General features: G+C 49.6%; 1 protein-coding gene across 3 annotated transcripts in view; it reads left to right on the top strand.

The window, feature by feature from the left end:
* The window catches only part of LOC140386516 (serine/threonine-protein phosphatase 2A 65 kDa regulatory subunit A beta isoform-like), a 96,113-nt gene that overhangs the window by 21,744 nt on the left and 47,453 nt on the right, over nt 1–26,916 (top strand). For all 3 annotated transcript variants that reach the window (XR_011933630.1, XM_072468913.1, XM_072468914.1), the window contains exons 6-10: nt 8,930–9,085; nt 14,554–14,668; nt 15,586–15,656; nt 18,850–18,984; nt 22,853–23,026. Coding sequence is in view for 2 of the 3 variants with exons in the window: in XM_072468913.1 (XP_072325014.1) it covers nt 8,930–9,085; nt 14,554–14,668; nt 15,586–15,656; nt 18,850–18,984; nt 22,853–23,026 (651 nt within the window). In the remaining variant the exon portion in view is untranslated. The remainder of the gene's footprint in view (nt 1–8,929; nt 9,086–14,553; nt 14,669–15,585; nt 15,657–18,849; nt 18,985–22,852; nt 23,027–26,916) is intronic.

Here is a 26,916-nt window from a genome sequence, read left to right as displayed (position 1 = left end):
TTGGTCTGTGAGACCTGAACTGCATGTACTGGAGTGCTCTCGCGGGGCGGGGGGGGGGGGGGGGGGGGGGTTCCAAAAGTAACCATGCCTGGAACCTGCCTTCGCTAGGGCGTCTGCTTTAACGTTACCAGCGGGGGAAGAACGGTGATGACTGCGAACCTTAATTATTCCATATTTTCTATCCTTCGCTGTCTCTAAGATATGGCGGAGTAATGGGGCTGAGGGTAGGGGTTTACCATCCGCGGAAACAAATCCTCTCATTTCCCACAGGGGCAGGAATTCCGTCAAACTATTGTAGACATACAAGCTGTCTGAATAGATGTCTGCTGGGGTCGGGAACGAGTCGGGGTGGTCTACAATGTAAGCGATCGCTGCCAGTTCTGCTGCCTGCGAGCCTAAGTGTCCTGGCAACTTTAGTGAAATCTCATCTTGGGCGTGTCCCTGCGCGTCCTCTACGTAAATACCGCAATTGGTGATTCTCTTTCCATTTAACACTGTGGAGGAGCCATCCACATAAATCTTCAGGGATGCGCACGTGTCTGGGGGCTAGGGTCTCTGGGGTGTATTACCTGCTTTCCTGGGAGGTGTTTTGGGTATAAATGGGCCTGTGTTATGTTTTGTGGTGATGATCTCACACTCGTGGGGTGCCTGCATATTGCAAATTATCGGCAAGGAAGGTGTGGGTCTTGGTTCTTTTTACTGTAATGTCCCGTCCCTGTAAAAGAAGGGTCCAACGGGCTGCGCGGATTTGGCTGACTGTGCCATCCTTAAGTCGGCCGTCTAGCAATAGCTGTGTTGGGGTGTGTTCTGTGAGGGTGGTGATGGGGTTGAGTCCTGTAATGTAGGCGAAGTATGGTACTGCCCAAAAAACGGCGAGCAGGTGCCTTTCACAGGCAGAAAATCCTTGCTATACAGGGCCTAACACGCGTGAGGCGTATGCTACGGGGCGTAATTGGTCATGGCGTTCCTGGAGGAGCACGGCCAAAAGGGTTCGGTCGGTGCTTGCTACTTCGTTAGCGTACGGGGAAAGTGGATCTGGGACCTGTAGTGCGGGGGCTGTGCTGAGATCTCTTTTTAAAACATCCACGGCATCCGTATGCTGTGGAAGCCATTCCCAAGGTGCCTGCTTCTTGAGATGTTCGGAAAGAAGCGCTGCTTTAGTGGCGAAACCATCAATATGGTTTCGGCAGTAGCCAACCAGTCCTAAAAATGACTGGAGGGCTGAGACATTGTGGGGAAGGGGCAATTTGCCGATCGAGTCAATTCTCATTTGCTCGATCTCGCGTTTACCACGTGTGATCACTGTTCCCAAGTAAATCACCTCTCTTTCAAAATCTGGGCCTTCTTGGGGTTGACTTTACAACCAATTTCTTTTCGGAGTCCTAGGAGTTCGGCGAGAAGCGAAATGTGCTCTCCCTTTGTGTCTGTCTGTAGTAACAAGTCGTCTACATACTGGACCAGAAAATCGGGGTGGGGAAATTTTGCTAATCCATTTGCCAGCTGTCGGTGGAAAATGGAGGGGGAGTTGTGGAAGCCTTGTGGAAGGCACGTCCACGTATATTGTTGTCCCTGGAATGTAAAGGCGAATTTGTACTGGCACGCTTTAGCCAAATGAATGGACCAAAAGTCGTTACTAATGTCCAAAACCGAAAAAATGTTTGACTGGAGTCCCTGTTTGAGCATGGTCTCGGGACTCGTGGCTACGGTGGGGGCTGCTGCTGGGGTTACTTTGTTCAGTTCCCGGTAATCAATGGTCAGTCGCCATAATCCATCCGGTTTCCTTGACAGGCATAATTGGTGCGTTGTTTGTGGAGGCCATTGATCTGAGTACGTCTCGATTCAACAAACTCTATTACTTTGGAGATTTCTCCCTCTGCTTCCTGGGGAAATCCGTACTGCTTCTGGGGTTTAGGGTCGGGACCTGCAATGTTCACAAAGCCAGCCAATTTGCCACAGTCGTGCTTGTGCTGTGCAAATGCCGCTTTGTGCTCCTGCAGGACTGCCCTAACCTGTTTGTCTGCACTAATGGCTCGAGGGTCGAACCAGAAGTCTCCTGCTGAGCTAATCCTGTTTACTTACTCTCCTACTGTGAGCGTGGTGGGGGCTCGTGCTGCCTCCGAAAACTGCTGTGAAGTGTATCCACAAGCGTCCAGCAAACGCTGTGGGGTGCTTTGTCTTCTTTTGCCTACACTTGTTTAGGCCTTCTACGGGGTCTCCTCTGTTATAGCCGATCGCATCAAGGATCGCTGTGTGCATCTCTTGGAGTGTGCCTCCTCCTACATTCTGTGGGTCGGGAAGGGTTGCCACGACTGAAGGGTCGAGGCTTAATATTGTGTGCTTCACTTGCTCCTTTTCGTCCAGACCGTACATGGTAGCCTGCTGTTTGACTTTCGCGAAAAATTGGTGGGGGTCTGATGTGGGAAGGAACGGTGTAATTTTTCCACACGCGTCCCGTAATTGGGTCACGGTTAATGGGGTTGTATAAAGGAAATCTGAGTCTCCTTCTGCTGCGGCCCTGCGGTGTGTGGTTACAGGGTTCATGGGGGTGTGTTCTGCCTGTTCGGTTGGGGGTTGGGGCGCTTTCCTTTTCTGGGGTTTTTCCTGCGTACATGTCCCATGTACGTATCTATGGACAGTCTCGTTCAATTCCTGCCAACCGGGGCCATTTTCCTGATCTAACTGGGGTCCGAATGTGCTTTGAAACCCATTTTGAACGGAAAGCAGAGATTGCAATTCCGCAATTTGCTTCCGGCACTTTGCGTGGTCCACTGAGCTCTGCCTTTGTTCCGTCGTGGAAGTATGGAGTGCTCGTAGGGCTGCTTTCAAATCATTGCACTGTTTCTGCAATTTCTCTCTTGTCTTACCAAGACCGCACGTTGCGTGTCCTGGTAGGCCTTATCGTATTGCGTTTGGAAACAACTCAAATGCGCGAGACAAGACTGGTGTGCCCACTTGGAATCATCCACCTCTCTGTCCCTTGCTGCTAACTGCTCTCTCAAATCTCTATTTTCCTTCTCTACTTCGCTCATGTCTACCTCACTACTTCTGTCTCTCTCCTCTATCTCTCTACGGAGAGTCCTAATGACCTCCTCTGTGCCTCGCAATTGTGCCAAACAGGACATGATTGCCATCGGCTTGCGATCTTTCCCCAAGCTCTTCTTGTGGATCTCTGACAGGTTCTCCCACCAAGTATGTCCTATACTTCCGGGACCTGTTTCGTCACTGGCGCAGATTTCACTCCAGAGGCCATCCTTTCCCTTTGAGATATTTCCTGATCTCATCTTCCCAAACAGGACACTGTCCTACTCTACTGGTTGCTGTGACCTCGAATTCCTGGGTGTTCATAAGGCGTTCCATTGTCTTCATTGCCATTTTCTCTATCTAGGTTCTCTACTGAATTTGGAACAGGGGGTGATAAAGTAGTGATGTAAACATGGTTACGGCTTACGCTAATTTCTGGCCTACAAAACTCCCGACAGTTTTACGCAACAAAATCTCTCAGGTTTACCTTGTATCCCTGTTAGTACGCATGCATTAACACACTTACGAATCTCAGAGGCTTGGTCAGTACTATTCTTACACTTGTGGTTTTTCTGTTTCCAATTGGATTCTCAATTCAAATTTGGGTTCTCTCGGAGTGGTTAGGCCACTTCTAAGTCAAGTCCCGTCAGATGTCGCCAGTAAATGTTGCTAATTGTGTTCTCTCTTAATATGGCTCTGTTTAATTACGTTTGCTCAAGAGTCGCCAGGTATCTTTCGATACCGCCACAAGGTTCAAAACCGAATACTGATCAAAGACTCGATACACCAGATAATAAGTTCAAAATCAATGCTCATTTATTTACACACACAGTCAAATATACTCATGCATAAGTATTTACACTCTACAACCTAAACTATCACGACTGCTAAAAGCCTATACTTAGCTTCGGGTGCCCACTCAGTCAGAGGAACAATGGCCATTGCTCAGTTCTGAGGCTGCTGGGTTGAGCTGTTTACAGGATAGCAACTAAGAGCGTCTATCTCGTAGCATGCATTGACTTGGAACTTACTTGGTCTGCAGCAGCTTTGGCAGGTCTCTCCTCGCTGAGAGCCAAGGCCAAGAGAGCGATTCTCTCTTGGGGAGTCCTTTTTATACTCAAAAGGGCTTCGCGCGCTTTTGGGCGGGCCTTGAACTTGGCCCCAAATAATTGGGCCGCTTCCCAATCGTTCTTATCGATTTCCGTCCAATAGAGGGGTGGGTTCCCTGATTGCTGGGCGTGTCCTAGGTGGCCGTTGGTCTGCTTTGTTTTAGTCTCCTGTGGCGCCGGGGTGTCTGTCTTAACATTGTTTACCTAAATGTTACCCTTTTGTCCCCGGAGGTGGCTCATTAGTATGTAGATGGTTCTGCATCTCGGTCTTGTCTGGGAGCTATAGCTCCAATCAACAGACAAACCTTGCACCTGCTTGCTTTCTCGGTATTGTCCAATTTTCCCTGCATTCTTTGCAAAGTGTCCATTTTGTAATCGGGACGTGGCCATCCCAGATACACTTCTACCCGGCTAAGGAGATAGAAATCTCCATGGACGCATCTCAAGACAGGGTTGGAACAGTGCTGTTGCAACAGAGTGCGAATGGGGATTGGCTGTCGGTAGCATCTGCCTCGAGGGACTCTGAGCGCAGGTTTGCGCAAATTGAGAAAGAATGCCTAGGACTTATCACGGGCTTGAAAAGTTTCATGATTACGTGTATGGGCTTCCCACATTTTTGGTTGAGACGGACCACAGGCTGCTGGTCGTGATAATCCACAAGAATCTATGCCAGATGCCCCCGTGGATGCAATGGCTTATGATGAAACTTCAGCGGTATGACTTCAACTTGATTTACACACCAGGCAAATTTCTGGCTGTTGCTGACACACTCTCAAGAGCGGCGTCCGTAAATGAAGTCTGTCCAGGGGGAGATGAAGTTCCCGAACATGTCAACATGTTGGCCCCATCATTACTGATATCGGATGAAAAATCGAACCTCATCAAGGCAGAAACGGCCAAGGATCTGATGCTTCAAAAAGTGATCAGGTGTCTAAAGTTGGCCAAAAGGTTCCTGCCCTGCCTACTATAACATCCGCGCTGCACTCAGTGAGGTGGATGGTTTGTTTTTAAGGCAGCACAGGATTGTCACCCCCCACTTGTTACGGCCGCTGATGCTTAAAAAGCTGCACGGAGGACATTTGGGCATTGAGAAATATAAATGCAGGGCCCAGGAGGTGGTATACTGGCCTGGCGTCACGCAGGACAGAGCAGGCATGGTGGAGCAGTGTGATACCTGAAATTCCGCTGTCGGCAAAGGAAGGAGCCTACGCAGATGGACGACATTGTTACCAGCCCATGGTACAAAGTTGGGATGGACTTGTTCTACTTTCGAGGGAGAGACTTCTTGGTTGTCATTGATTACCTTTCTAACTACCCTGAGGTGGCACAGTTGTCCAACGCGACAGCAAACTGTGGTCCAGCAAGTAAAATCGATCTTCGCACAGCATGGTATACCATCCATTGTCATGTTGGACAATGGTTCCTGCCTCAGCAATTATGAATGGAACGCATTTGCTCGCCTGCATGATTTCAAACACATCACATCGAACCCGCTCTATCCACAGTCGAATGGGAAGGCGGAGAAGGGCGTTCACATAGATGAACAGCTGCTCATGAAGGCTTCAGACAGTGGGGAAGACATGTACCTCACCCTGCTCAGCTACCAGTCAGCCCCACTGGTAAATGGCCTGTCACCAGCACAGCTGTTGATGAACAGGCAGCTGGGGACAACCCTCCCCTCCATGGTGGTCCCACAATTGACCGAATGCTCCAGATGAAGCTCGCCCTACAGAAGTAAATGCAGAAGGAGGCATATGACACATCTGCAAAGGCACTCCAGCCTTTGCAAATACAAAACACAGTCAGAGTCAAGGATCCAAATGGCAGAGGATGGACAAGGCTAGCAACGGTTGTCCAGCAAGTGGGTCCAAACCTGTATAGGGTGCTCACCGAGGATGGCTCATTTCTGCACTGAAGCCGAAAAGCTCTGCTCAAGGTGCAGTGAACCTTTGTACTCAACCCAGCAGACGAGTCTGAATACACCCCCAAGATCAAAATCGGCACAGAAGATCCAGCACACCTTGGGGCAACTGATGTGTCTGCACTGGTGCCAGGGGAAGGATTAGTGATTGATGCAGATGGGGCATGCTCACCAGCCCAGCTGGTACTCAGGCAGTCGTCCAGAATATGGCGATAGCCTGATAGACTGAACCTGTGACCGAATACTACTTTCTTAAAACAGAAATGTGATCATGAATAGGGATATTTAAGACACATGATTGTAAAAGCATGTTTCTCCAAAGGAAGAGGGATGTGGTGATATGCGTATGGACATATCTTATGTAAAATTGTACATAGTTGTACCAATGTATATAATAGCGCTCCTGACCAATACATGTAGGGACAGCTATGACCTCCCACCAGCAGGTGGAACCAGACACCGACACAGACATATATTTTTTTGGGGACCAGCGGGAGGCGGACACTTGGTAGCAGGACGGACAAGAGGACAGACATCTCCTTCCATAGTTTTACAGTAACAGAGACGGAATCGTTTGTAAATAGAAATACATGGTTACTGATGTGTTAGGCAGGTCGGTTCGGTGTGGACTGCACTTGATGCAGCGATGCGACAAACAGACCTCTAACACTGTAGTAGATCCAACACGGTTTTATTGAACGATAGAACTAACATACATATTTAACTGTGGATCGACACTATACTGAACTGACTGGAGACCTTGTACGAGCCTGACCAGACTTATTAGCTACCGCATGGTATTTGCACTGTGCTAGCTCGTGGACTTTGACTGTCTCAAAGGCTGGGTCCAGAGAGAGCGGGAAACCTAGTGCCCTCTGGCTTTATAGTGGTGGTGTCCTGTCTGGTGATTGACTGCATTGTGCTGTGTGCTTACTGGTCATCCTGTGTGTCAACATTGCCTGTCTGCATATACATGCGTGGAAATTATGACAGTTACCATCAAGAATAAATACTTGTCGCAATCACATCTTCGTATTCCATGTGTACCTTCATAATCAAGGAAGCAACAGAACACAACAGGGTAGTCCTGCTAAAATTATGTAAGGTACCAGTTAGACCACACCTGGGATACAGTGAACAGTTTTGGTCCCCTTATCTCAGAAAATATAGAGTGGCATTTGAGGCAGTCCAGAGAGGTTTCACGCGGTCGACCCGGGAATGGAAGGATGGAGGAGAGGTTGAGGAGGTTGGGCCTGTACTCGGAGTTTAGAAGAATAGGATTCTTGGGGGACTTGACAGAGCAGATGTTGAGAGGATGTTTCCCTTTGTGGGAGAGTCTTGCACCAGAGGGTATAATCTCAGAGTAAGGAGAGCATCCATTTAACACAGAGATGAGAAGGAATCTCTTTTCTCACAGGGGAGTGAATCTGTGGATTTCTTTCCCGCAGAGCGCTGAAGAGGCTGGGTCGTTAAGTACGTTCAAGGTTGAGATAGTCAAATTTTTAATGAGTAAGGGAATCAAAGTTATGGGGATGCAACAAGAAAGTGGAGTTGGGGATTATCAAATCAGATCGATCATGATCTCATCTGCTCCTACAATGTCTTATAGGGAGGGTCGAGGAGGATGGAGGAGGATTCATGGAGCAGCACGGTAGCATAGTGGTTAGCACTGTGGCTTCACAGCACCAGGGTCCCAGGTTTGATTCCCTGCTGGGTCACTGTCTGTGCGGAGTCTGCACGATCTCCCCGTGTCTGCGTGGGTTTCTTCCGGGTGCTCCGGTTTCCTCCCACAGTCCAAAGATGTGCAGGTTAGGTGGATTGGCCATGATAAATTGCCCTTAGTGTCCAAAATTGCCCTTAGTGTTGGGTGGGGTTACTGGGTTATGGGGATAGGATGGAGGTGTTGACCTTGGATAGGGTTCCAAGAGCCGGTGCAGACTCGATGGGCCGAATGGCCTACTTCTGCACTGTAAATTCTATGATAATCTATGATAAATTGCCCTTAGTGTCCAAAAAGGTTAGGAGTTATTGGATTACGGGGATAGGGTGGAAGTGAGGGCTTAAGTGGGTCGGTGCAGACTCGATGGACCAAATGGCCTCCTTCTGTACTGTATGTTCTGTGATACGGAGATCGGGAGATTTTCGGGGCTGGAGGAGGTTATAGAGATCGGGAAGTTATAGGGTCTGGAGGAGGTTACAGAGATTTGAAGTTGTAGGGGCAGGAGGAGGTTACAGAGATAGGGGAAGGTGGCTGGAGCTGGAGGAGGTTACAGAGATAGGGAGGGTTGCAGGTGTAGGAGGAGGTTACAGAGGCGGAGGGGTCATAGGGTCTGGAGGCAGTTACAGAGAAAAGGAGGGTTGTAGGGGCTGTAGAAGGTCAGAGAGATAGGGTTTTAGGGAATTCAGGAGAAACCTTTTTACCCAGAGAGTGGGGAAAATGCACCGGGAGTGGGGGGAATGTGGTACTCACTTCCACAGGGAGTGGTTGAGGTGAACCATGTCGATGTATTTAAGTGGAAAACTGGATATACACATGAGGGAGAGAGGAATAGAAGGATATGGTGATGACGGTGGGGCAAGGGGCAATGATGAGAGGTTGAGAGGAGGCTCTTGTGGAGGAGGAACCTTTCATAATATTGGCCAAACGTTTCGAACCAGAGATGAGGGACTTCAGTAAGTGTGGGAATAAATACTGGTTCACCGAGGAGACCCGTGTGGTGCAGGAACGCTGGTGTTGAGCAGATGGGCTGAATGGCCTGGGTCTGCAGTGTAGCCTTAAAGTAAATATACTGAACGTGGCGAAGTGACGGTGGGATAGTTTGATGCAGACTGCTGCTCGGGACCTTCCTGTTGTTGACTGTCTGCGCTACTCCTGCAGGATTCCGTGCGTTTGCTGGCCGTCGAAGCCTGCGTGAGCATCGCGGAGCTCTTGAAGCGTGAAGAGGTGGAGAAACTGGTAATGCCCACCCTGCGCCAGGCCGTGGAGGACAAGTCATGGCGTGTGCGCTACATGGTGGCGGACAAGTTTATTGAGGTAAGCGGATGGCAAGTTGCGGGAGGGAAGGTTCGCGTCGCTGTGGTGGGAGGAAAGGCTTTCAGTCGACTGCCGCCTTGAGGTTTCGAACACCGTGACCCAATGTCCTCGTCTGCTCAGAGAACAATCCCAGTCTCGAGCCAAAACACATCCTGGGTGATTGCCCAGGGTGCCTTTGACGTGAAACAAAACAATTCCCTGTCCCCTTTGGGTGATTTCCGCAGCTCCTGTTCAAATAACCGTCTGTCGATCCTGTCACACAGAGACAGGAGGAGGCCCATCCAGCCACCTCGGGTCTTACACAGGAACACGGGGAGGACCAACCTGCTCCCTCGAGCCAATTGCACAGGAACAGAAGGAGGCCCACCCAGCCACTCAAGTCTGTTACACAGGAACAGGAGGAGGCCCATTCTGCCCCCTCGAGCATGTTACACAGGAACAGGAGTGATGCACGATCAATTGTACAAAGACTAAAGTTGGGTACAACTGTGGCTTTATTACAGTCAGATGCGTGGCTTCCTGCTGCAGCTGGCGAAATGGCAGGGCACTGGAGGTCATGCATAATTATACAGTTCTCCATTGGCGGAGCCAGCCGGCAGGAGCTACCAGCGAACCTGTAGTGCAGGTCCTACCTTACATCTCCTATTATGGTGGTTCACCACATTCACCCCCTGTTAAAAATGAGTCTGGCGGGGGTGACGTGAAACTATATACAATTAGTGCAATTATGTACAGTGGTAGGGAAAGAAAAGTCCATGTTGACGGTCCGGAGTCCATCAAAGGTTCAGCCGATCCAGTGCTTTGGTGCTTCGTTGGGAGCGGCGTAACGGTGGCGGCGAAATCGGTGCTGGCGGTGGTGGAGGTGGCACCGATGGTGGTGGTGGCGGTGCTGATGCTGGCCAGTCATTGGGGAACTCCGGGAGCGTGCAGAAGTCCTCTTCGTCCTCTTGTGCGGAAATGGGGAGGAGGGGGTGCTCTGGTGCGGTCAATATTGGCGCGGGGGGGGGGCGCATTGGGGGGGGGGGGGGTATTGGGGTGGAACCTGACACTGCCAGGTCCCTGAGTGAGACAGTATCTTGGCGGCCGTCAGGGAACTCAACGTAGGCATTTTGAGGGTTGGCGTGGAGCAGGTGAACCCTGTCCACCAAGGGGTCCGCCTTGTGGAGTCGGACGTGCCTACGGAGAAGGACCGGTCCTGGAGCAGCGAGCCAAGTCTGGAGCGACACCCCGGATGAGGACTTCCTGGGGAAGGTAAAAACACGTTCATGGGGTGTGTTATTAGTGGCGGTGCACAATAGTGACCGGATGGAGTGCAGAGCGTCAGGGTGGACCTCCTGCCAGCGAGAGGCTGGGAGGTTCCTGGACCGTAGGGCCAGCTGGACGGCCCTCCAAACCGTCCCATTCTCCCGTTCTACTTGCCCGTTTCCCCGGGGGTTGTAGCTGGTCGTCCTGCTGGAGGCTATACCCCTGCTGAGCAGGAACTGACGCAGCTCTTCGTTCATGAATGAGGATCCCCTGTTACTGTGGATGTAGGCGGGGAAACCGAACAGAGCGAAGGTGGTGCTGAGGGCCTTGATGACGGTGGCAGACGTCATATCGGGGCATGGGATGGCGAAGGGCATCTGGAGTACTCATCGACCACACTGAGAATGTACGAGTTACGGTCGGTGGAGGGGAGGGGCCCTTTGAAATCCACACTGAGACGTTCAAAGGGGCGGGAAGCCTTCACCAGGCACGCACGGTCTGGCCGGTAGAAGTGCGGCTTGCACTCCGCACAGATCTGGCAGTCCCTGGTGACTGTCCTTACTTCCTCGACGGAGTAGGGCGGATTGCGAGCTTTGACCAGATGGTACAATCGAGTGACAAATGCTGTCGTGTAGGGCCCGGAGTTGGTCCACTTGTGCGCTGGCACATGTACCTCGGGAGAGGGCGTCTGGGGGCTCGTTGAGTTTACCGGGGCGATACAAGATCTCGTAATTATAGGTGGAGAGCTCGATTCTCCACCGCATGATTTTATCATTTTTGATCTTGCCCCGCTGTGTGATATTGAACATGAAGGCTACTGACCGTTGGTCCGTAAGGAGAGTGAACCTCTTAACGGCCAGGTAATGCCTCCAATGCCGCACAGCTTCAAAGATAACTTGGGCCTCCTTTTCAACGGATGAGTGTTGAATAAGGGTGCGGGAAAAGAATGCCATGGGTCTGCCTGCCTGGTTTAGAGTGGCGGCAAGGGCGACGTCTGAAGCGTCGCTTTCTACTTGGAAAGGCAGTGACTCGTCCACTGCGCGCATCCCGGCCTTGGCGATGTCTGCTCTGATGCGGGCGAAAGCTTGTTGTTGCCTCGGCCGCGAGGGGGAATTAGGTGGACTGGATGAGTGGGCGGGCCTTGTCCGCATAGTTTGGGACCCACTGAGCGTAGTAGGAAAAGAACCCACACAGCGTTTGAGGGCCTTGTGCAGTGGGGGAGGGGAAGTTCCATGAGGGGGCGCATGCAGTCAGGGTCGGGCCCGAGAAGTCCGTTTTGGACTACATAGCCGAGAATGGCTAACCGGGTCGTGCTGAACACACACTTCTCTTTGTTGTAGGTCAGATTGAGAAGAGTGGCAGTGCGGAGGAAATTATCGAAGTTGGCATCGTGGTCCTGCTGGTCATGGCCGCAGATGGTGACATTATCTAAGTACGGAAAGGTGGCCCGCAAACCGTACTGGTCGACCATTCGGTCCATCTTTCTTTGGAAGACCGAGACCCCCTTTGTGACACCGAAAGGGATTCTAAGGAAGTGATAGAGGCGACCATCCGCCTCGAAGGCAGTGTATGGCCGGTCCGACTTCCGGATGGGGAGCTGATGGTAGGCGGATTTCAATCAATCGTTGAGAAGACCCGGTGCTGCGCAATCTGATTGACCATATCAAATATGCGTGGGAGGGTACGCGTCAAGCTGCGTGTACCGATTGATGGTCTGGCTGTAGTCCACGACCATCCTGTGTTTCTCCCCAGTTTTAACCACGACCACTTGGGCTCTCCAGGGGCTGTTGCTGGCCTCGATGATGCCTTCCCGAAGCAGCCGCTGGACTTCAGACCTGATGAAGGTCTTGTCCTGGATGCTGTACAGTCTGCTCCTAGTGGCAACGGGCTTGCAATCCGCAGTTAGATTGGCAAAAAGGGAGGGGGGATCGACCTGGAGGGTCGCGAGGCCGCAAACGGTAAGGGGTGGGTAAGGGCCCGCTGAATATGAGGGTGAGGCTCTGGAGGTTGCACTGGAAGTCCAGGCCCAACAGGAGTGCAGTGCAGAGATTAGGAAGGACATAGAGGCGGAGGTTACTAAATTCTTCGCCCTGGACCGTGAGGGTGACTGTACAAAAGCTCGGATCGGGACGGAGTGGGATCCTGAGGCTAGGGAGATCCTTTGATTGGCAGGGTGGACTGCGAGGGAGCATCGCCTTACCGTATCTGGGTGAACAAAGCTTTCGGTGCTCCCGGAGTGCAGCGGGCAAGAGGTCGCGTGGCCGTTGATTTTAACCGTCGTCGACGCGGTGGCCAGGTTGTGCGGGCGAGATTGGTCCAGCGTCATCGAAGCGAGCTGCGGGTAGCCGTCGGATGCTTCGGAAGGCGAGCGTGTGCGGTTCCGATGTCGGGATGTCCGGAGACCCTGTGGGGGACAAGATGGCGGTGCCCCTGGTGCGCACATTGCGAGGTCGGGGCAAGATGGCGGCGCCCATTGGTCGCACATGGACCCGGGAGGAGAAGATGGCGACTCCCATTGTGCGTCTGGCGTGGGGGAGGGGGCGATAGTGGGCACGATTGCAGCGACTGCACGGGCCTGGCACACAGCCGCAAAGTGGCCCTTTTTACTGCAGGCTTTACAAACTGCAGTGCCGGCCGGGCAGTGTTGGCGGGGGTGCTTCTGCTGACCGCAGAAGTAGCAGCGGGGACCCCCAGGGTGCGCGGATCGGCGTGCAGCGCAGGCGTATTGGGAAGGCAGGGCCCCGGCTGAGGAGGTCGTCGGAGGGGTGTCGGAGGGATAGGAAGGAGTAGAAGGGTGGGCAGCACGGCGGGTGGGTTACGATTGTACGTTACGGGATGCGACCGTCGTGGAGAGCGCCAAGGCTTTCGTCTCCGCCAGTTCGAGCGTGGCCCCTTCCAGTAATCGTTCTTGGATGCGGTCCGACGCAATCCCCGTCACGAAGGCATCGCGCATGAGGAGATTCACGTGTTCGGCGGCCGTAACGGCCTGACAGTCACAGTCCCGGACGAGTGGAATTAGGGCCCACCAGAAGTCTTCGATGGACTCACCAGGTAGTTGCGAGCGGGTGGCGAGTACATGCCTGGCAAAGAGCATGTTCGCCTTCTGCACGTAGTGTTCCTTAAGGAGTTCCATTGCTTTTGTGTAATTCGTGGCGTCTTGGATCAACGGGAACACGCTGGAGCTCAGTCTGGAGTACAGGACGTTTATCTTCTGAGCCTCCGTTGGCTCGGGGTCCGCAGCCTTGATGTAGGCCTCAAAACATGCTCGCCAGTGAGTAAAGTCTTTTCTGGCGTCGGGCGAGTGCGGATCCAGCTGCAGACGATTGGGCTTAATTCTGATATCCATTCTGTGGAAAATCTGACTGTAATAAATTGATGCACGATCAATTGCACAAAGACTAAAGTTGGATACAACTGTGGCTTTATTACAGTCAGATGCGTGGCCTCCTGCTGCAGCTGGCGAAATGGCAGGGCACTGGAGGTCATGCATATTTATACAGTTCTCCGTGGGCGGAGCCAGCCGGCAGGAGCTACCGGCGAACCTGTAGTGCAGGTCCTACCTTACATCTCCTATTACAGTGGTTCACCACAAGGAGGAGGCCCATCCAGCCCCTTGAGCCTGTTACATAGGAACAGGAGGGGGCCCAGTCAGCCCCATTGAGCCTCCTCACTTGTTCACTGAGATCATGTCCGACCTCTATCTTAACTCCATCTCCCCGCAGTGGTCCCTTAACCCCCCCGCTGACCAAACAAAATATCTGTCAAACTCAGCTTTGATATTTTCAAATGACCTCTCAATAGCTTTTGGTGGGAGAGAATGGTCCAGATTCCCATCCCACTTTGTGTGAAGAAATGTTTCCTGACATTGTCCCTGAACGACCTGGCTCCAATTTTAAGATTCTATCCCCTTGTTGTGAACCGTCTCACCAGAGGAAATAGATTCTCTCTACCGACCCGATCGAGTCCTTTAGTATCTTAAACCCCTCGATTCAATCACCAGTTGATCTTCCAGACTGGAGGGAATGCAAGATCAGTCTGTCCGACCTGCCCTCGGATTTTAACCCTTTCAACCCCAGGAACATGCTGGTGAATCTGGGTTGCAGCGCTCAGTGATTTAACCCTTTCAGCTGCGGTGAGGGTAATAGGCGATGTCTGCGCTGAGGTTTGAGAGTACCTTCTTCACTTCTCTCTCCTTTTGTTCCCCGTGTGTGGTGTTGGGACAGTTGCAGAAAGCAATCGGGCCCGAGATTACCAAGAAGGATCTGGTGCCTGCCTTCCAGAACCTCATGAAGGACTGTGAAGCTGAAGTGCGAGCGTCCACCGCCAGCAAGGTCAGAGGTCAGTGTTCAGGGGGAAATTTGCAGCGGAAAACAACTGGCATATCAATCACGCCTTTCGCGACAAGGACTTCAAAGTGAATAAAGAATGTTTATTTTAAGTTGTGCACTTTTGCAATGTAGGACATGTGGCAGCCATTTTGTGCACAGTTAGATCCCACAATCAATCATGTGATAATGACCCAGGCCATCTGCTTTCTTCAGTGATGATATTAGTTGAAGGATAAATATTTCTTCCCAGGACACTGGGGAGAACTCCAGGCATTCGGCCCCCCACTGGCTCTTCCAAATAGTGACAATGGGATTTTTTTTACACCCACCGAGAGGGCAGAGTACTAGTTTAATGTCTCATTCGGAAAGACAGAAACTCTTGACAGTACATTACCTCAGTACTGACCCTCTTAACATTGCAGCACTCCCTCAGTAATGACCCTCTAACAGTGCTGCAGTACCTCAGTACTGACCCTCTGGCAGTGCAGTGTCCCTACGTTCTGACCCTCCGACAGTGCAGCACTCCCTCAGTACTGACCCTCTGACAGTGCAGCACTCCCTCAGTACTGACCCTCTGACAGTGCAGCACTTCCTCAGTACTGACCCTCCGACAGTGCAGCACTCCCTCAGTACTAACCCTCTGCCAGTGCAGCACTCCCTCAGTACTGATCCTTTGACAGTGCAGTGTTCTCTCAGTACTGATCCTTTGACAGTGCAACACTCCCTCAGTACGGAAAATGGTAGCATGAACCTGCAGTTACTGATGTTTGACTGGAACTTTTGCATGCTGAATTCCTGCTATTGAGGTTAAACATCACTTCCAGTTCTTTTGTTTCGTTAATTTTATTTGTAATGTGCAACAGCATTGAAATATTCAACAAGAATGGTACAGAATTGTGTTCTTCACTGAAACTTGGTGTCTTTCAGATTTCTGTGAGAACCTGCCCACTGATGGAAGACAGCAGATCATCATGACCCACATCCTCCCCTCTGTGAAGGTGTGCTTTCCCAATCCCATCCAGATATCACCTACCCAGACTGAGCCTTTGTCATTTTCCCGCTGTCCTCTCCACCCTTTCCCTGAACAATGGTCGACCTGTATCTAACCTTGGACTGTACCTGCTCTGGGGATGTTTGATAGGGACAGTGTAGAGGGAGCTTTATTCTGTATATAACCCCTTGCTGTACCTGTCCTGGGAGTGTTTAATGGGGACAATGTAGATGGTGCTTTACTCTGTATCTAACCCCGTGCTGTACCTGTCCTGGGAGTGTTTGATGGGGACAGTGTAGAGGGAGCTTTACTCTGTATCTAACCCTGTGCTGTACCTGTCCTGGGAGTGTTTAATGGGGACAATGTAGATGGTGCTTTACTCTGTATCTAACCCCGTGCTGTACCTGTCCTGGGAGTGTTTAATGGGGACAGTGTAAAGGGTGCTTTACTCTGTAAGTAAACCCATACTATACGTATCCTGGGCATGTTTGATGGGGTCAGTTGTAGAAGGGTGTTCTTTTTACCCCACAACAGGCTGGAAGTGGGTGTCACAGATAGCTGTGGGTGTCTCTCCCCTGCAGGCTTTGAAATCAAAGACCCGGAAGCATCACACTGGGACCACTTCGCAAGGGAGCGTGAGCAAGGCTCACCGTTTATACCTGACCGGTGACCCTGTCCTTATGCCACACCAGCTATCCTGACCGCCACCTGCACCTGTGTGACTCACTCTCTTGTCGAAAACTACCACCCTGTAAGTGCCTTGCTAGGGCTGCTTCACAAGAGAGAGAGAAGGAGGAATCCCTGTTTATCCCTAACCAGCTGGTTCCTCCTGGGTGAGCGTTTCAAGGCGCCCAGACCCCCTCAAAGATTCTCGACTGCGGAATTATGTCCTGGCACTTGAGTGCGACTTGGCCAGGGCGAGCAATAAGGGAACAGGCGAGACCAGAACCAAGGTGAATTACAATTAAGTAATTTATTCAAGAAAAAGGAAGTCCAGTTTATGAAATCCACAACCCAAATTGAAATCTACACACACACACTTGCAATTATGTCTGTGAGAGCTAGGACTAACGGCACACGAAAATCCTTACTTTTAACAATTTTAGCAATGTTTTACAAGAGGTTGTTATATACCATCCCTTACCACACCTCCTCAACAGCCTAGCCTAATTGGGGGTTTCTGTAAGCTGACAAAATATACTCACCACTTCCGAGCTGAATGGGTCTGTTTAAAAACACAAAATCTTCAGGCTCCCCTCTGGCTTTTTCGGTCCTAGTTCGTTACGGTCTGCCTCTGCACCTGGTTCGTGGAGACTTGCTTCTCCTGTTGGGCCCGTAGTTCTACCCTGTGGTGGTCCCTTTGTAGGTTATTAGAGTTTCTTCTTCTTAGTTCTCAAATCTCCTCCAGCCCAAACGTCTGTGCAAAACTTCTCAATCGGAACTTCTGAGTAAAATCTACCCAAGATCGCTCTCTCACTTGTCTGTGTCCTGTATCTTTAAGTGCACATGTTACACTGGAGCCGGCTGGCTACTCCCATTGATCGATTTCAAAGACAAAAGGCATGCTAATCACCTTCAGGAAGAAATTAACCTGATCAGTTTCTTCACAATAGCTGATGACGTCTCTGGAGCTTGCCTGATTGCTGGCAAAATGGCTCCTAGGAGATGCTGGGACAGTTTGAATTAGTTTGCCATTAGTGGAATAGGCTTCTGTCTGGTTTGGGCAGAAACTCATTTCCATAGTCATTGTCTTCCTCAGCTCACTCTGAGCCTTCCACATACCTGACATAATTTTTCTGTTGGCTCTGCCCTACCCATTGTTCTTCTCGGAGATGATCTTGTGATGTGTATTTCTCTGTCTGGCTGCTTCCAGCCATTTTGTTGCAGGCTTTTTGCAGGAAAGCTTTCTTATTTTAAAATGTCTGTAAGTCTTGCCATTTCTGTAGCAATGTTGCCCTAACTGTAAGTCTTGCCATTTCTGTAGCAATGTTGCCCTAACTGTAAGTCTTGCCATTTCTGTAGCAATGTTGCCCTAACTGGCACGGATGGAGAGTTGCCATAACTTACACAGTGTAGAAGGAGTTTTACTCGAACTAAACCTATGCTGTACCTGTGTTGGAATTGTTTGATGGGGACCATATAGAGGGACACTTAGTCTGTATCTAATGATTAAGTAATTGATTAATTAGGTTTAATTAGTTTAACAAAGTTTTATTTTCAATTTGAGTGCAGATTTGCTACCAGCCAATCAGGTCACAGCGTTCCTGTGATGTCACTTTTTCAGTGTTTTTCACCTGAGGTCAGTTACTCTTTACTCACCGGCTGGAACTCTGCCCTCTGACTCTGTTCCTAGTCAGCTGCACTCTTTGTAAACTCCTGGCTCCCTTCACGCTCTTTGAGGAAATGAAAGGAGCACCTTGCTCCCTCCTCACCAAACTCCCACTCTAATGCAGCCCAAAGTCAGCACTGTAAAATGACTCACCTTTTGCTGTCTGACTCTAGCCTCTGAAAACTGGATTAATACAGTTACCTAATAAACAAGTTGCAGCTGCAAGGAGAGCCTGAGTGAACTCTGTTTGAAGCTGGATTAAAAGTCACCTTCCTCCAACCCAACAGCAACTTTATAGTTAATTTACTGAATAAAGAAAAACTAGACTTTAGATAGAAATTAACCCTCCTTTCCCTCAGTCATCAAACTCCCACTTTAGCATGCTAATGCAGCCCGAAGTCAAACCCCAGTGCAAACCAACTGTGTTTGATGGGGTCAGTGTTCAGGGAGCTATAAATTGTATCCTGTTCCTGTCCCGGGAGTATTTGGGAGGGACAGTGTCGAGGGGGCTTGAATCTGTATCCAAACCTGTTCTCTATCTGTCCTGGGAGTGTTTGATGGGGGACAGTGTAGAGGGAGATTTACTCTGATCTAATCCTGTGTTGTACCTGTCCTGGGAGTGTTTGATGGAGACAGAGTAGAGGGAGCTCTATCCTGTATCTAACCCCGTGCTGTTCCTGTCCTGGGAGTGTTTGATGGAGACAGAGTAGAGGGAGCTCTATCCTGTATCTAACCCCGTGCTGTACCTGTCCTGGGAGTGTTTGATGGGGATAGTGTAGAGGGAGATTTACTCTGTATCTAACCTGTGCTGTACCTGCAGTGTGAAAAGTCAGATCCGTTTCTCACCTGGCTGTGTTCTGCCTTCAAACAGGAGCTTGTATCGGATGCGAATGAGCACGTGAAGTCCGCTCTTGCCTCTGTTATCATGGGCTTGTCCCCAATGTTGGGAAAGGAAAACACTGTGGAACATCTCCTGCCCCTGTTCCTGACACAGCTGAAAGATGAGGTGGGTCTCCCCAGGCTACAGACGCCTCTCGGGTAGAGGGGCCTGAGCTCCCTGTTCTCCGATGATGTGTATAATTCATAGAATCCCCGCTGTGCAGAAGGAGGCCATTTGGCACATGGAGTCCGGACCGATCTTCCAAAAGAGCATTCTACCTGGTCCCACTCCCACACCCATTTCCCGTGACCCCGCGCATTGATCATGGCCAATCCAGTCAACTTGGACTGCTGAAGGTCTGGGTCACTGACAGCTATCCCATTTGTAGCAGTAACATAGGAACTGCTTACAGACTGAAGCAGCCTAAAGTGGAGGATCCACCTACTGCATGTGGGTTCTGCCAAGTTCACTGACCTCTGGGCACTGGTCCTTGCGAATCCCTGCCAATGCTCCTCACAGCACATTGTGTCACATGGGTTGATGTTGTCTTGCGTGTTTATTTTATCCTCTTTACCCTCTGTACCTGTCTGTCTGTCTCGCTCTCTCTGCCTCTCTCCTTCTCTTTCTCCTCTCTTATTCTGCCTTTTCTCCCTCTCTCCCTTTGTCCGCTGTCTCTCTCTCTCTCTCTCTCTCTCTCTGATTCTCTCCCCGTCCTCTTTCTCTCTTGATAATGTGGATGCTGAGAGGATGTTTCCCCTCATCGGGGGGTGGGGTAGGGTGGGTGGGGGTGGGATATCTAGAACAAGGGGACCACAGTCGTCCCCCCCCCCGCCCTCCCCCCAGAGAGTGGTGGAGGCTGCGACTGATTGAATATATTCAAGGCCGAGTTAGGCACATTTCCACAGAGGAGTCCACAGGGAGGACAAGGGGAAAGTGGGGTGAAAGCCACAATCAGAACAGCCATGATCTTATTGACTGGGAGAATTGGTTTGAGGGGCCGAGTGGCCTTCTCCTGGTCCTATTTCTTATGTTTTAAGTTCTCTCTTTTTCTCTCTCTCTCTCTGCACTCTGCCTCTTTGTCTCTCTCTCTGCATTATGCCTCACACTCTTTCTGCGTTGTCTTTGTACCATGCTCTCTGGGCTTTGTGTCTCTTTCTCCCCTGGGCTCTTGTACGGTCAATTCTAGCCACAATTGACCCAGAGTCACAACACAATTGTAATTAATAAATCATTCTTAGAAAAAACACCCAAAGTCTTTGGCCCTTGGCTGTCCAATCACTGCAGCCACCAGGTTTGTAAGTTTAGACACAATTAAGTTTATTGACAACAATAACTAAGTAAATATGCAGCAAACTCAACAGATGAATTATTATCTAATTCCTAACCCCCCCAATTTAAACTCGCGCACCCTCTAGATACACACACAAGACAAAAACACAGATGGGTATAATATAATAAGTAAAAGGAGAAGGTTCTTTGTTTCAGATGGTTGTTTCCAGCACATTGTTCTTCAGTCCAGGCTTTTAAGTTTGAGGTTTCTGCTTTCTGTCTGCAGTGACTTTCACTGCAGATTCATTCAGGTCTCTGTTTCAGAAATACAGCAGCTACACAGCTTTGATGGAGAAAAAGAAGAGAGAAAGAGAGGGAACAACTTTTTTCTTGACTGTCGTTCCCTGGTTCTCTGGAAAAAAAAATCCCACTATAGGATCCAATCGCCGCCTCCTACCAGGCAAAATACGGCCCTTTGGCCAATTTATTGGCCACCAGCCAACCAATCGAATCGTGTCCCACCTATCTCTTGGGTGCCAAACAATGAGTTCCGCTGTCCAAAAGCTCTTTTGTGTCTCTTTCTCTTTTGTAACTTTTGAATTCCTCACTTCTCCCACTCTGCTTAAAGATATATATGCATTAAGCATCCATGGATCAAAATTATAACAGTAAAAATAAAGAGAAAATAAGGGAATCAACAGAAAGGGCTCTTACACCCTATCTGCAATTTGCTCTGTCCCTCTCCATATTCTTCTGTTTGTGCACCTGTTATGGGTCTGGGTTTACAGAACCCCAAAGTGTTTCATGGAGTTCAACCGACCCACAACTTTTAATAGATTGTGGTGTGGGAAGCACGTGGCGTACTCTCGAGGTGTGATACAGCAGAAATGGACAAGCGGTTTTTAAAACAAAACAAAATGTTTATTCTATGAACTCCAGTTAACCTTTTAAAAACAAACATTCAATATCTTAACACCCATTACTTCAGAGATAATCCCAAAAGACTACAACGCTAAATAATCCTTCAAACTGTTCCTTTAAACATCCAAAAGACTTCAAACCTTCAAAAATAGGAGCACATTAGGTTACATTCCATATATTTATAGTCTTTGGATTGCAGAAATCAACAGACCAGCTCTGTGTTTCTTCATGCAGCTCACAGCAAAACACACAGACACTCCCAGCTGCATTCTGAAACTGAAACTTAAAAAGCAGAAGTGAGCTCAGCTCCCCCCACCCTCTGACATCACTTCAGTGATATGATCAGCTCCATTTCATAAAGGTACATTGCTTATACATCCGGTTCTTAAAGGCACTCTCACACGACACACCCTTGCTCTCGCTGTCTATCTCTTCACTCTGCCTCTTCCCATCTCTCTCTCACCATCTGCAGACTCTCTCTCCCATCCTCTTTCTTTCTGCACTCTTTCTCTCTGTCTCTCTCTCTATGTCTCACTGTCTCTCTCTGCACTCTTTCTCTGTCTCTCCTTCCCTCTCTGTCGCTGTCTCTCTTCATCTCTGTGTTTCAACTCGCCCTCACCCTCTCCTCTCTGCATTATTTCTCTCTTTGGGCGCGATCCAATGGCCACGCTGCGGCTGAAAGTCAGCGTGCCGTAGCGCTGCATTGTCGATAAAAGCCACAAGACCCTTTTCCTGGGATCTATCCGGCTCGCAACATCCAGCGAGATCCAACGCAATCTCGTGAAACGTTGCGATGTAGATCCTGCCCATTGTGGGTGGGATCACTTTTTGGCAAATCTTATTCGAGCGAGACAGCTAATCTCACTGTAATGTGCAGATTCCCGAGGTACCTGAGGCTTTGGGATTCATTCCTTTTGCCTTGGTGACCTCGGGCGAGCACCGCTCAGCACAGGTCCCCACAAATGGGGACCAGATGGAACGGCACTTGTGGGGGTCTCCCAGGGGATCGGAAGCCTCCAGCTGCATGCCCCTTTAGCAGGGTAGTGCTCTGGTACTGCTGGTGCCACCTGGGCACCTCGGCAGTGCCAGCCTGGCACCTTGGTAATGCCCGGCAGGCACTGCCAAGCTGCCCAGGTGGCACTGCCAGCTGCTAAGGGCACTGCCAGGGTGCCAGGTTGGCATTTTTGCGTGCGATTGGGCTGGGGGTGCCTGCGCGGGTGTTGGGGAGGGTACGGAGGGGTGGGGAGCCTCCCATAGTGCGTCCGGGCTACGGGAGTGAGGGGTCAGGGGTCGCTTCGGGGGCCTTGGAGATCGGGACGCAATTTTCTCTCACTGCATTGAGGAGTTATAGTGAACGGAGCTTCCCAGTGTACAAAATGGGACTATGTGCAGCCTTGGCCGCGCGTTTCCCGCAGAAGCCCCTTATATAATGTGAGTTGCGTTGTACAGCCATGTGTTTCTTGGTGCTGCGAGCGCTGGGAAACATGCGGCTAAATGCGCTAACTATGGATCTTTGTTCGCATTTAGTTGAACTGAGCCCTCTGTCTCTAACCGTCTCTCTCTTTCTCTCACTCATTCCCTGCATGCTCTCTCACTCTCTCTCTCACTCACTCACTCACTCCCTGTGCGATCTCTCTTTCTCTCTCTCAATCTCTCTCTTTGTGCGTTTTGTTTTCTCTCTCATTCCCTCCCTGCACGGTCTCCCTCTCTCCCTTTCTCACTCTGACTTTTTCACTTTTTCTCTATCTCTCTCTCTCTCCTTCTCTCTCTCACTCTCTCTGTCTTTCCCACTCTCTCTCTGCAGTGCCCAGAGGTCCGACTGAATATCATTTCGAACCTGGACTGTGTGAACGAGGTGATCGGCATCAGGCAGCTGTCGCAGTCCCTGCTACCCGCCATTGTCGAGTTGGCCGAAGATGCCAAGTGGCGTGTTCGATTGGCCATCATCGAGTACATGCCCCTGTTAGCGGGACAACTGGTAAGCATGTGACCTGATTCTCTCACTGTTAGAAAGACATTTTTCTCACGCCTGTCACCACCTCAGTACGCCCCAAAGCCTTCACAGACAATGAATGACTGATTTTCAAGTGTGGTCACTATTGTAATATAGGAAACGTGGCAGTTAATTTGTGCACTGCAAGATCCCACAAACAACAGTGAGATAAGGACCCAGATCATCTGATTTTTTAATCCATTCATGGCATTCAAAAGCTTTCCCGAATTGCCCATCGAGAGGGTGGGGATGAGCCGCTTTCTTGAGCTGCAGCAGTCGATGTGGTGTAGGTACACCCACAGTGCTGTTAGGGAGGGAGTTCTAGGATTTTGACCCAGAGACAGTGAAAGAACGACTGAAATATTTCCAAGTCAGGATGGTGAGTGACTTGGAGGAGAACCTCCAGGTGGTGGTGCTCCCAGGTATCTGCCGCCCACGTCCTTCTAGATGGCAGAGGTCGTGGCTTTGGAGGGTGTTGCCAAAGGAGCCTCCTGGATGATATCAAGCTTCTTGAGTATTTTTGGAGTTGCATTCATCCAGGCAAGTGGGGAGTATTCCATCACACTCCTGACTTGTGTCTTGTAGATGATGGACAGACTTTGATGAGTCAGGAGGTGAGCTACTCGCCGCAGGTTTCCCAACCTCTGACCTGCTCTGGAAGCCACAGTATTTTAAAAAAAGTATATTTAGAGTGCCCAATTATTTTTTCCAAGTAAAGGGCAATTTAGAGTGGCCAGTCCACCCAGCCTGCACGTTTTTGGGTTGTGGGGGTGAGACCCACGCAGACACGGGGAGAATGTGCAAACTCCACATAGACAGTGACCTGGGGTCGGGATCGAACCCGGGTCTTGATGCCGTGAGACAGCTGTGCTAACCACTGTGCCACCGTGCCGCCCATCGCCACAGATTTATATGGTTAATCCAGTTCAGTTCCCGGTCAATGTCTGTTGAATATGGCACAGTTACTCCATAATCAAGAAACTGTTACCTCAATTATACACTCAGCTTTTTTGCAGAATGGTAATCATTTTAATACAATTCTTTTGAAAATATTCATTGATCTAATCCAAGGAGTCGGGCATGGCACCAGAATACGCCCCTGGCCAGACGTATCCCATTACTGAGGTGTTACTGCTGCTCCTAGCTAGCACAGACATGCTTTGATATACAACTGTATTTATAATGCACGAATACTTCCAAACTCTTGAAATGTTTACCCACTAATGACTGTAGTTAAACGGTTCCTTCATTGTCAGGTGCTGGTAATTCTTGCCCTTGGTGTAGGCCTGTAAATCTGACATCTCATGTCAGGTCTGAGAACATTTCACCAGGGACCCAGCTTCAATTCCAGCCTTCGGTGCCTGTGTAAGGTTTTCACTTTCTCCCGTGTCTGTGTGAGTTTCCTCCGGGTGCCCCCGTTTCCTCCCACAGTCCAAAGGTGTGCAGGTTGGACGGATAGGCCATGCTAATTGCCACTTAGTATTGGGAGATGTGCAGGTTGGGTGAGGTTGAGGGCTGGGGCGGGCGAGTAGACCTAGGTAGGGTGCTTTTTCAGAGTGTCGGTGGAGACTCGATGAGCCGAATGGTCTCCTTCTGGACTGTAGGAATTCCATGGTTCTAACCCCCCGGATGTTGATAGTGGGGGATTCAGCGATGATAATGCCATTGAATGTTAGGAGGAGATAGATAAATAGATTCTCTTTTGTTGGAGATGGTCACTGCCTGGCACTTGTGTGATAAATATCACTATCAGCCCAAGCCTGGATAATGTCCAGGTCTTGTTGCATTTGAGCCTGGACTGCTTCAGTATCTGAGGAGATATCATCAGCATACATCCACACTTCTGTCTTTATGATGGAGGGAAGGTCATTGATGAAACAGCGGAAGATAGTTGAGCCTAGGAAGCTGCAATGGGGAACTCCTGCAGTGATGTCCTGGAGCTGAGAGGGTCAACCTGCAACAATCACATACATTTCTTCCTTTTTGCGAGGTATGACTCCAACCAGTTGGTTGATTTAATCAGTGATTTAATCAGGCTGAGGAATAAATATAGTAAAATAAAGTTGCCATGGTCAGATGATCAGAGGTTGCTTTCTCCTTTCAGGGAGGGAGCTGACTGCTGATGATTAAACCTGAGGATCACCACAGGTCAGGCGAGGGGCAAGGTTGAGAATGCGGGGCCTTCATGAATAATGGGATAAATGTAGGCCTCGGGATATCAGAGAGACCGGCTTGAGATGCTAAACAGGCCTCCTCCTGTTCCTGTGCAACAGACTCGAGGGGGCTGAATGGGCCTCCTGTTTTTGTGTAACAAGCTGGAGGGGGCTAAATGGGCCTCCTCCTCTTCTGTGTGAGAGGTCCAAGGGACCAAATGGACCTCCTGTTCTTGTGTAACAGGCTTGAGAGGGTTTAATGGGCCTCCTGTTCCTGTGTAACAGGCTTAAGGGGGCTGAATTGGCCTCCATCTATTCACGTGTGTCGTGAAAATCATAATAAAGACAAATTCCTCGAGGTTCGATTTAAGGAAATTTATTTACACAAATATACTTGTGGAGAGAGAGTGTTTCAGCTGCAAAGCCAAGGCACTGCACTCTGAGTTATGCAGTCAAAAACCATTATATTTATAGGTTGAAATAAACGACTTTGAAGAGATAAAGCTTGGGAACATACGCAAGAGGAAATATGAATGTTTTGCCCTTTGTTTAAAAACAATTTGTTGTCCTTCGGAAGAACAACTTATTATCATAATACCACATACTAAGCAGTATTTGGTTTACATTACTTGACCTCCTTATTTTCGCTCAAAAGCAGTGTTAAAATATAGTTAATATTCCCAGCATGCTTCTAAATTGGTAACTCATTAACTTCCCTTCTGCAATTCCCTCCTTGTTGATCTTTTGATCAACACCTTTTAGTAAATTATCGTGTCCTCCATAGAGAAGGGTGGTTTATAATGTAAGGGGAACGGACGTATGACAGTTCCCTGCGTGTTATGAGCTGGTAGCAAGGAGGCAAGGTGGATAGGGCTGTTCTCCCGTGTTAGTACAATAAAAATATCTTGCGCAATATTAAAACAGTAACCATACGACAATCAAGATTACAATGGCGATTATAATCCAGAACACAATCCTCTGTTCTGACGATCCTAGCATCCAAAGCCAAAGTCCCATCCCTCATTTTTGTGTAATCTTGTTACCTCTCCACGAATGTGATCCACCAGATTATCAATTTTCTCTGAGTTATCAGGGATGTATGTGCAGCAGTCACTTCCAATCAGGGCACAAGTACCTCCCTTTTCAGCTAACAAGAAATCAAGAGCCATTCTATTCTGCAGAGCAACCGCTCTTATAGCAACCATCTCAGTTTCTCTCTGGTTAACAGCTTCTGCAGTGTAGCTACCTGCTCAAGGATTTCTCGTAGTTCGCGTAGTTCGTATGCATTAGTGGCTATTCCTAATGGTGGTATCATTATTTCCAGCATTTGTGCCCATGTCATAATACTTTGTGTCGTCCTGTGATGGGGATGGTCCTGCAGTTGCTGGACGTGATGTACATAAGGGACTACATATCCCAAATAGCAGGAGCCTTCCCAATTTTCTGGTGTGGCCACAGATAAAATACGTGCCGTTATATGCGGTCAGGTTTCCTTTACTATCAGTCATCATTAGTCTAATCGATCCCCTTCCCAGGAGTCTCCACTAGTTTGATTTTCAACTCCTGACCAATCAAAGATGAATAATCCTTTAGCTGTAAGGTGGAACATAGGGGGTTGCCAATTCAAGATCTGATCACACTGACTTGTGCCGACTGGGTAGGTCCCATATGTTTTATGTTTCCTAAAGCATATGCTACCCTTTGGGACTCCAGTGTAATTGG

Source organism: Scyliorhinus torazame, chromosome 12 (genome assembly GCF_047496885.1).
Source record: "Scyliorhinus torazame isolate Kashiwa2021f chromosome 12, sScyTor2.1, whole genome shotgun sequence".
NCBI lineage: Eukaryota > Metazoa > Chordata > Chondrichthyes > Carcharhiniformes > Scyliorhinidae > Scyliorhinus > Scyliorhinus torazame.
This window is presented reverse-complemented; position numbering and strand designations above follow the sequence as displayed.